The sequence below is a fragment of the Molothrus ater genome, chromosome 10 (assembly GCF_012460135.2).
Source record: "Molothrus ater isolate BHLD 08-10-18 breed brown headed cowbird chromosome 10, BPBGC_Mater_1.1, whole genome shotgun sequence".
Lineage (NCBI taxonomy): Eukaryota > Metazoa > Chordata > Aves > Passeriformes > Icteridae > Molothrus > Molothrus ater.
The window spans coordinates 1,090,164-1,105,307 of record NC_050487.2 but is presented as its reverse complement, the minus strand read 5'-3'; the positions used below and the strand labels follow the sequence as shown (position 1 = coordinate 1,105,307).

The following is a 15,144-nucleotide window of genomic DNA, read 5'->3' as shown; positions in this document are numbered from 1 at the left end:
GTTATCTCAGTTTTAAGCTGGGTTTTACCCCTCTTAAGGCAGAATTCAGCCTTGTAACTGGTGTATAGTAAGTAAGTTTCTCATTGTGAAAGGCAACAAAGATATCAAGTCCTATGGCTAGCAGTCACTTTTTAAGATGTAAAATCACTTTCTTTAGACAATGAGTAGCTGTCTTTAGAAGTACCATATGTCTTCTGCAGTCACCATAAGTACCTTTTGGTTGCTACTAGAAGTCCTCTTTTGCCTTTTCTACAACAAACAGAAAAAAAACCCCAAACTGCAGGCTCACGGTCTCCTTTTCATGTTGTATTTTGTCTTAATCCAGGTAACACATTAAGTCCTTTGCACAGGCTGAATCTCAGGGAATAGATTGGATCTTCATGAGGAATTTTGTGATTGGCTGAGATTTGTATAAGCAGAGACTTCCTCTGTCAGTAGGCTTTTAATCCCAGAGAGGATTTCCCAGGTTGTGAGTGGCTGGGAGCTTAGGAATCTCTTTCAGTGGCTAAGCACAACCCCCAGAGTGACTGAGACTGAGCTGTAACTGAGATCCCAGAACATGCCTTGACCATGCTACTTTTTCACTATTATTGCTGATGAGTTTTGACATTAAAAAATGGGAGAATAATTTTTTTGAGCAGATTGTCAGAGGTGGTACTTGAGAGAGTGCATGAACTTTTGCATACCCCAAGCAGACAATTTTCAGAGGGTTCATTCATCTGAAGCAGCCTGATCAATTCATAGCAGCTGAGTGCTGCTTGTGTTCAACTCAAATGAGCCTCACACAGCTTTTGCTGCTGTTGCCTTTTGCCTCTCACACCTCAGCTTACATTAAGCCTTTAATGTACCCTCCAAGATGATCTTATCCTGCATTTTATCCATACTTTTTTACAGTAAGTCCCTAATTTTTGTATAGAAACAAAGATAGGCAGAACCATCTCTTTATCTAGCCAATTCTTGAAAACCTCCATTGCTGAAGGATTCACTGCCTCTCTGGGAAACACATTCCTTGAGATTTTTTTTTTTCCTAATGCCCAACAAGAACTTTCCAAGCTGCAGTTTCTGGCCACTGTCTTGTGACCCTGTCTGGCACTACTGAGAAGAGCTGGGTCCCATCATCCATGTAAATACAAAATTGTTGGTGACTGCTCTTACACTGCCTTTAGTGCTCTCTTATCAGCTTGAATAAACCCAGCTCTCTCAACCTCTCCTCGTATTCCCAAATGAAATTGTTTTGCTTGATTGGCTTGGGGTTTTTCTCTAAAGCTGTCTGGAATCCAAAGAAGTGTTTGGGTGGCAGTATGAGAGGTAAGAGCTGTAGTATCAGAATTGCAGGGGGGAAAAGGGGAAGAGAATTAGCTTTATTCCCTTCTGTGCTTAGCTTTATTTTAAAATATTTTGTTTCATGGGCACCAGGTTAACCTACAAACTTAATACTGCACACTGCATTCCAAACAAGAGACTGCAGCCTAGGAAAAAGCAAGAGACTTGGACTATACACACTGTCAACAGATGAAGCCTCTCAGAGGATGAATAAAATCATTGACCTGTAAATTACAGCTCAAAAGAACATCTAGAAAAGAGTGTAGAGATGAGGCATGTGTAAAGACTTAAAAAGGCAAGACTAGATGCTATAATGTAAGCATTATGAGCAAATAAATAATTACTTAAATTGATTGCTAGATTAAATTATTCAAAGAAAACCATAAAAAATTTAAATGGTATCTAAGACATATAAAAACAGTTTCATTTTCCTGATTCTTCTGGAGGCTGCAGAATATGATATCTGAAATTGGACAATGCAGCTGGAGCCTAGAAATTAATGCAAATGTCCCAGATTTCAAAACACAACATCTAATCTATTAAAATAGATAGGGCTTTATTTATTTCCCTTTTCATGACATTGTGAAATGAAGTAGAATTGCACCCTGGATTTTTAAGCAAAGCTGTATTTTCAGGAATCTCTGAAATTACAACAGACACTGGGCAAAGAGTATTTGTAGTGTTAAATCTTTCCAAAATAATTATCATCTATATGCTACGGATGGCCTTCCTTATGAATGCTGCTTCCTAAGGAGACCATAAAATTCAGTTTATTGGTGAATTTGAAGAAAAGTCCTTTTCTGTTCCACATGAGTAAAGACATTAGTGCAAAACATATCTGTAATAGTGAAGCTCTTGAGCTCACTTCCCACTGTGCCCTCCAGGGTGGGGATTTGTATTTACTCCCCAGCCCCAGCCAGGTATTTTTATAGCTGTGTCAGCATTATCTGTGTTAGTGCTGTGCCAAACTGCACTGGATCAGCTCACCCTGGACACCTCTGGCTACCACTCAGGTAAGTCACGCCCCTGAGCCTGGTGGAGCACACACCAGCCCCTCTCTCATTTCCTGCTATTGGTTAACATTGCCCAGGTTTCATGTAGGACAAAGATTTTATGCTGCAAACAGCAAGACAGAACCATGACCAGTTTGCCAATCTGCCAGGCCCTTCCCTACATGTTTAATTAATCTGTTCATGGTATGATTTTTTTTTTTTTGCATAAATTGTGTTACTCAGCAGGCAAGAGCAAAAATGTCCCATGTTTGGAATTCACATGTTCTTCTCCTTGCTCCTGTCCAGTGAGGTGGGGCTAGGCACAAAACACCTTTTTCACAGAATCTATTCTTTCTAGACTGGCATGTCTTATGAGGGGAGAAGAATAATTGACCTGGAATTGTTGGTCAGTTGAAAATAGAAAGGAAGTGGCTGCAGTGGTTTGAGGGTTGTTTTATTTGGGTTCTTCAAGTGATCTGTAAAAACTGGACAGATAGTATTGTCAGGATTTTTTTTTTGTTATGAGACTCCTGAGTTCACTCATTCCCCAGTGTTGTTATTGCCTACCTTAAATATTATTGATTCTCACACTGATGCTACCTGGAGTAGTAGCTGGTTGCCTAAGGGCACACTTGATTTCAAGTTGTTTGAGTATAAAAACTGTAATTTTGTGCAACCACTCAAAGAGAGTGAAGGGCAAAGCTCTGCAATTCCTTGCTCTTGGCTCAGCATCAAGCAAATAAAATGGACAGTGTAAAGAGCACATTAGGAACCACAGGGCTTAATATATCAGACCTGCAGGCATCTACAAAGCCTTTTCACATCGTATAATGAAGTGCAGTTGGAAAACCAGAAACAGACAAGAGGTCCTTTTTCTGTTTTCAGAGACATAGTCTGTCTTTGTAAACAATATTATAGAGACAGAGGGACATAAATCCTGGTGGAATGTCAGTGGGATATGCCATCTAAAATGAGGGTGAACAGGGCACTGTCCTGGGCACAGGGAGTGTATATTGCACCCTCAAAGGACAGCAGAGCTGCTGCTTCTGGGTGGAGTGCTCCTAAGTGTTTTCTTCTGAGTAGTTCTGTGGCTGAGTAACAGAACTTTGCCATCTTCTGTTCAAACTGACTTGAAGCAAACAAAATTTCCATCCAACAAACCCTGTGTTTTCACCTGCAGTTTGTAAAACAGGAGTCTAAACAGCCATGTCAAACAGCAGCTGGAAAGAGGCCAAATAAGAAATGGGTTCCCCATCGCAAAAGGAGGCCCCCCCGGGTCCCAGCGTGCCCCGTGGCCACCCTGGAGAGCAGAGCCCGCACGCTCTCCTTCCCTGCTCCCGAGGAAAAAGCCAAGGAGATGCCAGAGAGGAGGAGGAAGAGACCCAAACCCCTCTATAAGTGCTTCAGCTTCGATGATGTTTGGATGGAGAGGAGTCAAAAAAGGAAGCTAGAGAAGGAGACACAGCCAGAGGGAGGGGTTCAGTTGCAACATCTCCCACAGGACCCCTCAAAAGTAAGAAGCCACACACCGACCTCCTCGTTCTCTGGCATTGTCTTCCTCTCTGCTCAGGCTCTTTCTCTCTGCTGTCATCATGTTCCTGTCCTTACACTTTGTCTGGTACCACTTCTGTCAGCATTTCTGTGGGCCTGGTACTCTGTGGAGACTGCAGAAACACCAAACTGGCCCTTAAGTGATAACATCTGAAGGTGGTGGGTTCCTTAGCTTCTGAAATCGAACAGATCATGCCCTGGGAGATGGTGGGAATAGAATGCAAGAGAATCAGGTTGCTTTGTGAGCTGAGTGATGGGGAGGGCAAGGAGCAAATCAAAGTTTCCTTAAATCAATATAAATTAAACTGATGAAATCTCATTCTGTGCCCTGTGGTGTTGCTGTATAACTTTAATAACAGACTTTAAATTAGACTTCCCTTGTATCTGATGCCAACTCCACAATTTCTACTGAAGCAAATTCCTGCTGTGAAACACTCAAGAGAACATTGCCATTGGATTTTTAGCTATTAATATTCTCCTCTCCACTGAGGGAGACTTTTAGTTCAGCATTATGATTGCTTGTGAAAAACTTTGTGGCTGTTTGTGACTCACACTGATGGCATCTGTTACTTTTGGATCCAGAGCTAAGGTCTGTTCCCTTCAGGGAGAGTCACAAATCTCTATCCAAGAGCCAAAATTAGCCTTAACACATACAAAAGGACTTCTGGGGAAAAAAGACATGAGATCAAGGGATGCTCTATGAAGCCTCTCACGATGATATTGAGAAAGTTTCTGATCAAGCTTGAAATCACATAGCAGATACTCAAACAAAAGCTTTCCTCAGGGGTTTCTGTTTTGGTCTGTTATCTGTGTTTGTTTCCCTTTCTCTCTGTTGTCCTGGTTGACTGTCTCTTGTTGTTATTACATTAAAATGACAATTTTGGAGAGGAGATGAGGCCTCAGTAGTCCTATCACCACTTCAGAATGTGCTTGAGCTTATGTGCACAGATAGTTCTGTGAATGGTGAAGGGGAGACATTGGCTTGCCCAGAGAAAACCTGTCCACCTGGGAGAGCTCCCATCAACCTGACAGACACCTGGGACAGCAACCCCAGAAACAGGGGCTCTGAAAAACTGCTCCCTGTTCTCCCCTTCTCAAGGAAAGAGACTAAAAATCTGGGCTATTTTATATGTGTTGGGCTCTTCAACACAAAGTGTGGCCAGTTGCTGCCTAGATGAGTGCTGGATATGATTCTCTGATGTGTTTCCCACTTTCAGTTCAGTGAGGATGCTTCCCTGGTTCAGCTCCATACTACCTATGTGACGGAGACAATGAGTATTGCTCTTGAGGTTTGCGTATGTTAGGATAAAATAATTTAGAAATAAATGACTTGGGTTACTTCTCTACCTTGGCTGAAGTTCTGAGTGCTTAGTGCTGTGCAGGGATGAGGCAGGCTAGTGAAAGTGAATGCCTGGCTTACACAGGGTCAGGGATTAACAGAAATCAGTGAAATGTACTAAAAATATTTCTCACAATTCCTGGACAAGCATGGGTAGTGATGGAAATCCAGCCCTGTGCTGCAGGGCACGTGGGCCAGCACTGAGCCCATGAAGGCTGCTAAGAGCAGTGACCAGTTCCCTCAATAGCTTCCCCTGGAGCCATCAGATCACACAGCTTGAATGCTGTCTGCTTTGCTGATTGACTGCACATTTGGAGGCTGCCAGAAAACAGCTCCTCCTTTAAGCATTTCCACCCTTATTTTCTGGTGCAAACTCACCTCTAAATTGCAATCAGCTGCACCATGATTTGCAGCTGCCCCTGTGCCCATGAGGCCTCTCTGAACATCACCTGCCTGGGGGCTCTTGGACCTCAGTCAGTTTTTTGGCTCATTCTTCTCTGGCAGCAGGGTGTAGGTAGGTTTGGGGTTTACTGTTTCTGTCCACTTGTGTTTTGTAAGTTATTGACACTTTAATCTTTGTAGGCAGGCCAAGAAAGCAAAATGCTGGTTTAATGAGAGGACTGTGGGGATTCAAAGTCTCTTTTTTATGCCCATATAACTGAATTTCTTGGCCTGTGCTTTTTATTTATAATAGTGATCACACAGTTTATTTTTCATATCATTTTATTCTGTCTTTGCAATGCTCTAGTCCTGTAATAGTGCTGGTTTATTCATACTCCTAAGTGTCGTGGGAGTGCTGTCACAAGCTGCACTGTTTGAGGGCAGTTTTAGAATGATGCTGAATCCCTTTTAATAAGAAGGAACAAATTATCCCAAAAGAAGCTCTGTAAGATGTTCATTGTCTGTTGTGGTTCTGTGACTGCAACAAGGGGACTGTATGAAGCTTTGGAGAGCTGAAATTACAAGTCTGATGTTTTCTGACACAGCTGCCTTGGGATGTGTGGCTTCTGTTGTGACAAGTCACATTGTGTTAAGTCAAGATCAGGTCAGCCCTCAAGGAGATGTAATGCTGCAATATTGGGGAAACAAGTCAATGGGGCAGAGCAGAGAGGAATCCTTGCTTATTCAAGTGCTGATTTCTGATACCACTCTATCATTCAGATGAATGTACAGAGAGGAGCATAATGGAAATATAAGGCTACTCTGAGGGCTGGCAATTGGGACAGGGAAAATGGACAAACAATCAAGAAATTACCTATAAGCTAAAAAAAAAAAACCAAAATAAACCCAAACCCCAAAAACATTTAAAATGCCAATTCTAAACAATTCTATATATTGTGGATATTTTTTTGCTTAGGCCCAGTAAACTTCTCTGCTTCCTTAAATGGGTACAGCTTGTGTAAATTCCCAGTCAAACTCAAAGCCTGACCCAGCTGTCCCTTATAATGAGATGCTGCCGGTAACAAGCTGAGCAGCTTCTGATCTCAGGCCTTAAAGTCTTAATACAGTGCCCACCCCAAGGGGAAGAAGACAAACATAGCTGTGGATGAATCTGTGTTCTTTTGCTTGTCCATAGGCTGTGCCCTTCAGATGATGGTGGGTTTCAGGCTGTAGCCTGGGGTCCTCTTGCTTCTTTTTAATGCAGGAGAAGTTCCCTCACTGGAGCAGAGACAACGCCCCAAACCACTGCCATATGGAGTGCTGTAATGGCAATGGGCTCTGGTTTGGGAACTATTCTTGCTCTGAACTGCCTGTCTATTGCCTTCCAGTGCTTTCCTGTTTTGACAAAAATTTAAACCCTGGTTCTTAAACTTGATGCCTCTTGAGTGCACAGCAATAGAAACACAGACATGGCTTCTACTTGCATTTGTTTGAGGACAGTTTATGCACTGCCAAATTAGAGAGATTCCTAAAAGGCCCATCAGGGGGCTATACCCAGAGGCGGTATCGTGCAAAAAAAGCTCTTTTATTTTGAAAGAGAAATGAGAAGCAGTGAAAAACAGATCTTTAGCTCATTGCTCTGGATATGACTTCTGCAAATCTGATTTTACCCCATCCAAAATAAGAGAAAATGAAGTTTTGTTGTGTAGTACCATGGTTTGAGCACTGTGGATAACTCAGATAGATTTTGAGATGGAAATGAATACACTTTGAGGAGGGAATTTCATGAAAAAGGTCTCCCCCTGATGTGCACCTGACAAGGCATGGATACACAACAGAGCCCCTGCCAGGGACAGAACTGCTGTGCACAAGAGCATAGAAATAACCTCTGGAACCTCTGGCAGAAAATACAGGAGAGAGGACCTTTACTATGGTCTGCTCCCTCATTTCTCATCCTCTCCCTTGTAGGTTGTACAATCCCTGCCCCATGTAGCTAACACTGCTGAAAATGCTTCTTCTCATGAGTTAGGGTTGTACAGGCCTGCCTTCCATGCCATAGGAATCAAATGATGCCTGTACCAAAACTTGTTCTGATGTCCCAGGAATTAATAATAATAAAGCTTGCAGTTGTAACAGCCCTAGGTCAGGGTTCTGCTTTCTAGTCTTAAACAGAACAATAATGCTTTCTACCACCTTTCATGTAAATAACTTAGACTTTACCCTTGACATTTTCAGAGCTGTGGCCCAGTAAGCTTGATTTTCACTGTCACCAGAAGAGTGTGTGCTCCCACTGGATCTTTGCTGTGACTTTTCTAGAGAAACAGGCACTGCTGAGTTTAATTTGAACAGGATTCATGCTATCCCTCAAGAGATGGTGATTTGTGTTCTCTTTGTTTTAGGAAAGTTAAGTCCAGGAATAGAAAACCAAACCAGGCATGGAGCAGCAGCACTCTCAGCTGTGTGAGCACTGCGTGCTGGTTAGTTTGGGAAGGAAGGTTTGGCTAATGGCCATCACCAGGAGAGGTTTCAGCATCAAGGCTGGTCAGCAGACTTTCTGCTGATAGGACATGCTGTGTGCTGGTGGAGAGAGGGAAAGACCCTAGAGATCTCCTTATTTCAAGTTCCTGGCTCAGTGAAGGATGGATATGTTGTAACTCAATGTCAGTGGCAAAAGGAAGGGGCAATCGTGATGGAGGTGAAAAACTGGCCCATGGGAGCAGTGCTTACTGACCAGCTGATCTCCCAGCCACTGATGTTTTCTGCATGTGGCAGCCACGGGAGAGAAAAGAGAGAAAAGGAAAAAAGGATAAAAGCATACCTGCAGCATGCATTAATTAACATTCTGTATTAGAGGCCATGAGCTATGTGTATGTATCTCTATGTCTTCTCCTTTAAACCTGCAAAAGTTAGTAACTCAATGAGATCTGGCATTGGTATAGAGCTTTCAAAGTTCTAATAAGTTCTATAAGTTTTATAAAATCAATCAGCCAGGTAGAGGAGAGTGTGAGAATTCTTACTTATACCTTTAGCTGACGAGAAAACTATTGTTATCCACACTCTGTATGGCTGGTACCAATAAATCTCTGAAAGGAAAAGCTTTAATTTCATGTTAAATACCAGAGGAGGACCTATTAGTCACAAAGCTTCAGGAACAGTTCTGCAGCTGAGGGGATGACTCTTTGTAGTAATATGAAACCCCACAGAAACACTTCATAGAGAGGAGTGAAACTCTCTGTGAATGGAGGTGTGTGTGGCTGTATGTGAAGTATGAATCTGTTCTTATCACCTTGCAGTTTTCCTTGCCTTCTCACTGTTTTCTAACATTTCTAGCCACAGTCATCCATGTGTGTCCACTAACATGCTGCTTACTTACACGGGCAGGTGTCAGAGGTGGGAAGAGGTGCTCTGGGATGAATGCTGGGCATTTAACCTAATGTTTGTTGCCTTTGTTTTCCCTGTCCTGTTGCAGACTGGAATAAGTCCATCCATCACATCTCCTGTTGCCTTTGACATCCTGCCCCTGAAGCTGCATTCCTTTTCCAAGAGCACCCCGACAGGCCTGGACTGTGTGGGCTGCAAACGGCGCATCTCCGCTCCCAGTGCGTACCCTGGGCTGGGCTGGGCTGGGTGGGGGGCAGGAGAGAGTGAAGCTCTGCTTTACTGAGAGTGATGAGCATTGTAACCTGACCATGATGATTGCTGCATCCATGTCTGAGCAGAAATCTGCTTCAGAGTGGAATCTTTCATATGCTTTCTCTGCTTCAGAGTGGAATCTTTCATATGCTTTCTCTGCTTTAGAGTGGGATCTTTCATGTGCTTTTTATATTCGGGTTTGTTTTCTCCCTGAGTGGATGAACAGGGTGCTGTTTAAAGGCATGGCCAGCTTTTTAGTGAAGAACAGATCACTCCTTGCAGTGATAGTGTGCTGTAAGGATCCGTGCCTGGCGGGCTGTTCGGCTGCTATCCAGCAGCTATGGACCCCAGCCCACACGATCTTGCATGGATGACGGCGAAAGATGAGAAGCACTCTTCTCCACATGGGGACTAAGTCCTAAATCTATTTCCTTGATAGGAGACACCAGATCATCCAGCTGACCCCCAAGATGGAAATGTGGGCGTCACCTTCTCCGGGGGGATTTTGAGTTGAGGGGAAGGGGGACGGAGGAACGGGCGCAACAGCCGATGGGATCCAAGTGAGGAGGGGTGAGGGAAAGGGTAACCCAGGCAGAGAGCACCAACACTGATGGGGGAAAAGGGGGAAGACCCTGTGGTGACAGGATACAAATCACGTGAACAGTGCAAATTACCAAACACCCAGTGCAAATAACTAAATAACTATTTAGTGCAATACAACAGTGTGCCTGATGTAGAAACAGTGTGTTGTCTCGTGAGAACTGTCCCACCTATGATGATGTCACCTCTATCACACTCTTGAATTAGATTTCTGCAGATGAAATAGACTCTGCCTTGTGTTTGCTGGAGAGCACTACAGTGGGTATGGTGAGATTCCTCTCAGGTTGCTAATTAGGTACTAAAGCAACTAAATGAGCCTCTAGAGACAGAAGTTTCCTGTACTTTAAATCCCCCTAAAGAACAAGTATGCTGTGTTTTCATGAGGAATGCACATGAAGTATCATGTCTGCTTCATTTCCGATGACTGACACTTTCTCAGAATTAAAATGTAACTTGCACAGATTATTAAACTGTGAGATGTATCTTTGCCAGGTTTTTAAATTCTCCATCTGACAGCGCCTGCCCAAACACTGCTGATATCTCTATCACAGCACTTTGGGCTGGAATAAGGGAAACAGAATGCAGAGGAGTTGTTTGGTGGTTAGGAACCTAGCCAGGAAAAGCCAGCCACAGTTGGGTACCAAACTGCCATTTCTGCCTCAGAAGGTCTCTGTACCATTGATTAAACCCCGCTGGAGTTACCTAATTAAGGGACAATAACATTGTACTAATTACATCAGAGTTGACAATAACATTGTACTAATTACATCAGAGTTGAATGGTCATAGTATTTTGTCAAGCAAAACTGGTTTGTTTGTGCAGCTCTTGCACAGAGTCATGAGGCTTGATCTGGAAATAAGAAAACTATTTATTATTGTGGTGTTGAGAGCCTTGCCTTTGCTCTCTCAGCACTGAGGGCTTTGATCACTTGCTGTCACAGGCATCTGGTGCTGCCCCAATGCTTAGGACCAGCTCCCTGGCTGAATTAAAAAAGCTGTAGCTTTACTCCTTGGAAATCTCACATGGAAACCCATCACTGTCAAGTTGTCTGTGTATCTCTGACATCAGCTGAAATCCCTGAGCACTGCTGTCATAGAAGTACATTCTGAGTCACAGCTGAGACAAATTTCATGGTAGTTCCCAACTGGGACATGAGGGAGTTAAAAAATATGTATGAATTTCTGAGGGTGAATAGGGGAAATAAATGTATGCAGACTGACCAGCTGGCAGTGCTGTAGGTGTTTATATGCTGTCTAGAAATGGGGCCTGCAACCTGAATCATCTGTGATTCACACAATATTCCTGAGATAGGTACAAGTGAGTTTCATATCGTGACCTAAGAATTTCTGAGTAAATGTAGCAAAACAAGTGAAATCGAGCAGAATCATTTTCCCACCCCCAAAACCATGCTGCTGGGAAAGGAAACTGGTGGAGAGAGGAAGCAGGGGTTCTTCTCCCACAGCCATCTCTGTTAGCTGCTGTATGAGGGCTTCATTTGAAGCATTTTGGAGGAGATGAATGTGGGCACGTGTCCTGCCTGTGGTAGGATGTGGATGAGAAGAAAACTGCAAGTTACTGAAGTAATACTCTGAGGCTGATGGATCAGTTTTAAGATTGGCTATGTCCTTGAGGCAGCAGTAGTGGAGCAGAATGCCTTCTTTGGTTCTTGTACAGATTTGTCGTGATACCTGTTGTTTTTGACAGAGCTGTAGGGCATGTAAAATAAATATAAAATAGTCAATTAATTTAATCTATTTAAGATTTCTAACTCCAAAGCTGCAGCTCCTTGTATTAATGATCCCAGTCTACGTTGTAGTCATAAAAGACAGTGGATATAAAAGTATTATGCAATCTCCAGTGCTACTAGATACTTCCATGTTGAAAATACAGATAAATTTCCCACTCCCAAAGTCTGCACCTCTTCACCTTGTGCAGAGAATACTGCAGAGACTGGGAGGGATGGAGGACGGAGACCTCTCTAGTTCTGCAGTGTGAAATGATGGCTGGGATGGTCTCAGCCCAAAAGGTGCCATGCACAGCTCTCACACCCTGTCATGCACCTACCCAGGGGCTGGGACAAGAGCTGGGGACAGCCTGGCTATCCTGGCCTGGGCTGGGTGCATTTTGCTGGAACAGCATGACAGACAGCAGAGAAATTTCATTTTAGCGCTGGATGTGCTGTGCCCGTCCCGGCGCTCCCCGCAGTCGGATCCCCCGCTCTCACTGCCTCGGGCCCTGCTGGCAGGGACGGGCAGGCTGAGGGCTGGGCCCGCAGCGGGGACAGGCACTGCCCGCCGGGGCCTCAGCCCGGGCAGGCCCTGCGGAGCCGGGCGGCACCGGCAGGTGGCTCTGACCGCTGTGGAATCACGGAATTCACAGAATGACCAGGTTGGAAGAGACCTTCAAGATTCTCGAGTCCAGCCCAGCCCCAACAGCTCAACTAAACCCTGGCACCCAGTGCCACATCCAGGCTTTGTTAAACACACCCAGAGATGGTGACTCCACCACCTCCCTAGGGCAGCCATCCCAGAACTTTATCACTCTTTCAGTGAAAAACTTTTTCCTAATATCCAACCTAAATTTCCCTTGGCACAGCTTGAGGCTGTGTGCTCTGGTTCTGTCAGTGCTGCCTGGAGAAAGAGCCCAACTGCACCTGACTGTAACCACCCTTCAGTGAGCTGCAGAGAGTGATGAGGGCACCCCTGAGTCTCCTTTTCTCCAGGCTGAGCACCCCCGGCTCCCTCAGTCGTTCCTCATAGGGCTGCCCTTCCCAGCCCCTAAATGTGGTGGGCCAGGCCAGGCTGTCCCCAGGCCGGGCCGGGCTGTCCCTGGGCCGGGCTGTCCCTGGGCTGGGCTGTCCCTGGGCTGTGCCGGGCTGGGCTGTCCCCGGGCCGGGCTGTGCCTGGGCTCGGCTGTCCCTGGGCTGGGCTGTGCCGGGCTGGGCTGTGCCGGGCTGGGCTGTCCCTGGGCTGGGCTGTGCCGGGCTGGGCTGTCCCTGGGCTGGGCTGGGCTGGGCTGTCCCTGGGCTGCTGCCCGGGCTGGGCTGTTCCGGGCAGGGCCAGGCCCAGCAGAGCCCCCGGCGGGAGGTGCAGCTGAACCCCCTCCAGCACACACGGGCACCCCAGGGCAGCGAGCTTCACCGTCCTGCTCAAACATCAGAACACCTGAATGGTTGGGAACAGCTTTCTTGGCTGCACACACACTTCAGTGGAGAGTGTTGGTGAATATCGAATGTCTTTCCCCTTTAGTTCACAGAATTCTGGTTTTTAAAGGATCCAAAAGGATCATCAAGTCCAACTCCTGGCAGTCGCCACGAGCCACAGCATGTGCCTTGTCCAAATGCTTCTTGGACTCTGCCTGGCTTGGTGCTGGGACCACTGCCCCAGTACCCAGCCACCCTCTGAGTGAGAAAAACCTTTCCTAATATCCACATTAAACGTCCCCTGACACAACTTCAGGCCATTCCCTCAGGTCCTGCCACCGACTGTTAGAGATGAGAGATTGTTGTCTGTCCCTCTGCTTCCCCTTGCAACAAAGTCTGACTGCAATGAGGTCCCCCCTCAGTCTCCATTTCTGGTTGTCTGGTTGTTTTCTGGTTGTCTCCCATGTCTTCATTTGTACCGTTCAGTCTGTTCCTTACTGCCAGGTTAGGAAGCAAGCCACTTCCTAAAGTAGGTATGGGAATACTTTTCTGCTTTTTAGCAGCCTCTGGAGACCTTTTGACACAGGTATTGCACCAGGAAAGGGGTGGGAGGAAGGGCCTAGTATGTACTGGATTGAGCAGTAGCAGGATAATGAAGCTTTGGGTTAAAGCAGTGGACCAGTATGTTTGTCTTTTAGGCTATGAGACCTATTTTCTCCTTCCCCATCTCTCCTGAGTCTGATACTTGTTTATTTATAGACTGAAGACTGCCTAAAATTGGGGATGTTGCTGGGAAGCTGTTTGGACAGTGGCTGCAGCTGTGAGAATGTAGCTGCAACAAGGCTGAAGCCAGGAGAGGGGCAGTTCTGGGTGTGAGAGCTACCAACCCATGGGACTAGAGCAGAAGGAACATTCAGGGCAGATGCTGCCATTTCTGAGCTTTTCCTTAGGGACTTTCCAGCAGGAGGCAATCCCAAGGTGACACAGTGACAGACAGACACAGGTAATTGCCTGAGAACTGGAGTTTCTTGACATCCCTGCTCTCACTGCTATCCATGCCTCTCAGGCAGAGACTTTCCTATTCTTGTGCCAGCTTGTCACCCTTTCCCAGATGTTTCCCTCAGTCTGCCTCTCAGACACTCTGAAACTTTTGAACTGGGACAGGGACACACACATGACCATAGACCTCCAGGGTTTGTCATATCCTCATAGAGGGAGGAACCTGCAACCTGTGTATTACAAGATAGGTTTGTAGCTGCCCTAGAACAAATCTCATACCTGTAGATTTTAAATCATTGTCTAAATGCAGATCAAATCTTTTTGGCAACTTTCCACATGTCTTGTCAGATTGGAACAGCCTCAGATCTTTGAATTTTCCATCAGATATCTACAAGAGATGCCCTGGAGTTAGACCACAGAACTGTGGTTGGCTGTGCTGAGCCGAGAGGCATGAATTCCCTGTGCTGATGAGGAACATACTGGTGGCCTTGGAAATCCTGCAGCAAGAATAGGCAAGCCAAGTTCTCAAGGGCTGAATCTTTTGTGGATAGTCTGGAAAACAGTGACCACTTAGTGATACTGAGTTATCCTCCAGCCTCCCTGGTGTAGTGGAAAGTATTTCTCAGAGGCAAAGGGACTGTTTGTTTACTCAACATCATGTGGACATCTTTCATCTTCTTTTCCCAGCTATAGATGTGCTGTTAAACTCACACTTGGCAACAGTTAATGTGAAGATGTTTGACAGCCACTGGAGAAATCTGTTCAAGAGGGAAAATATTAGCTCAATAACAGGACTTCATTATGTCTTATAAATATTTAGCAGTCCTGTAGTTCAGCAAAATAGCAAGCTGAGTTATTTATTCCATTTTTGTCATTTTAGCTCTTGAAGAAAGTGGTATGCAAGTTCCCAGAAGTGCATCATGGTAGCTGTAGCATGAAATGTCTGTTCCATCCCCATTAACTAGAAGAGTATAATTGAATTTAAGTGGCTAAAAAATAATCACATTGCCTACTGTATACTTTTCACTTTGTCTCTTAATCACAGAAAGATTAGACCCACTATGTCAATCTTGGTTCTGTTTAACCACAGCCACAAACATTTGCCCTCTGTGAGGTCTTTGATAATGTGCTCACTCAAAAGGTTTCATCCAGTCTTAAAAGCAGAGCCTGGTAGTGGCTGAGTT

General features: G+C 45.1%; 1 protein-coding gene across 1 annotated transcript in view; it reads left to right on the top strand.

Annotated features, from left to right (window-relative positions):
- Positions 1-15,144, top strand: part of ARHGEF4 (Rho guanine nucleotide exchange factor 4) — a 187,361-nt gene that overhangs the window by 55,410 nt on the left and 116,807 nt on the right. Inside the window, exons 3-4 of the mRNA XM_036388449.2 lie at positions 3,496-3,828; positions 9,056-9,185. Coding sequence (XP_036244342.1) covers positions 3,496-3,828; positions 9,056-9,185 — 463 coding nt within the window. The remainder of the gene's footprint in view (positions 1-3,495; positions 3,829-9,055; positions 9,186-15,144) is intronic.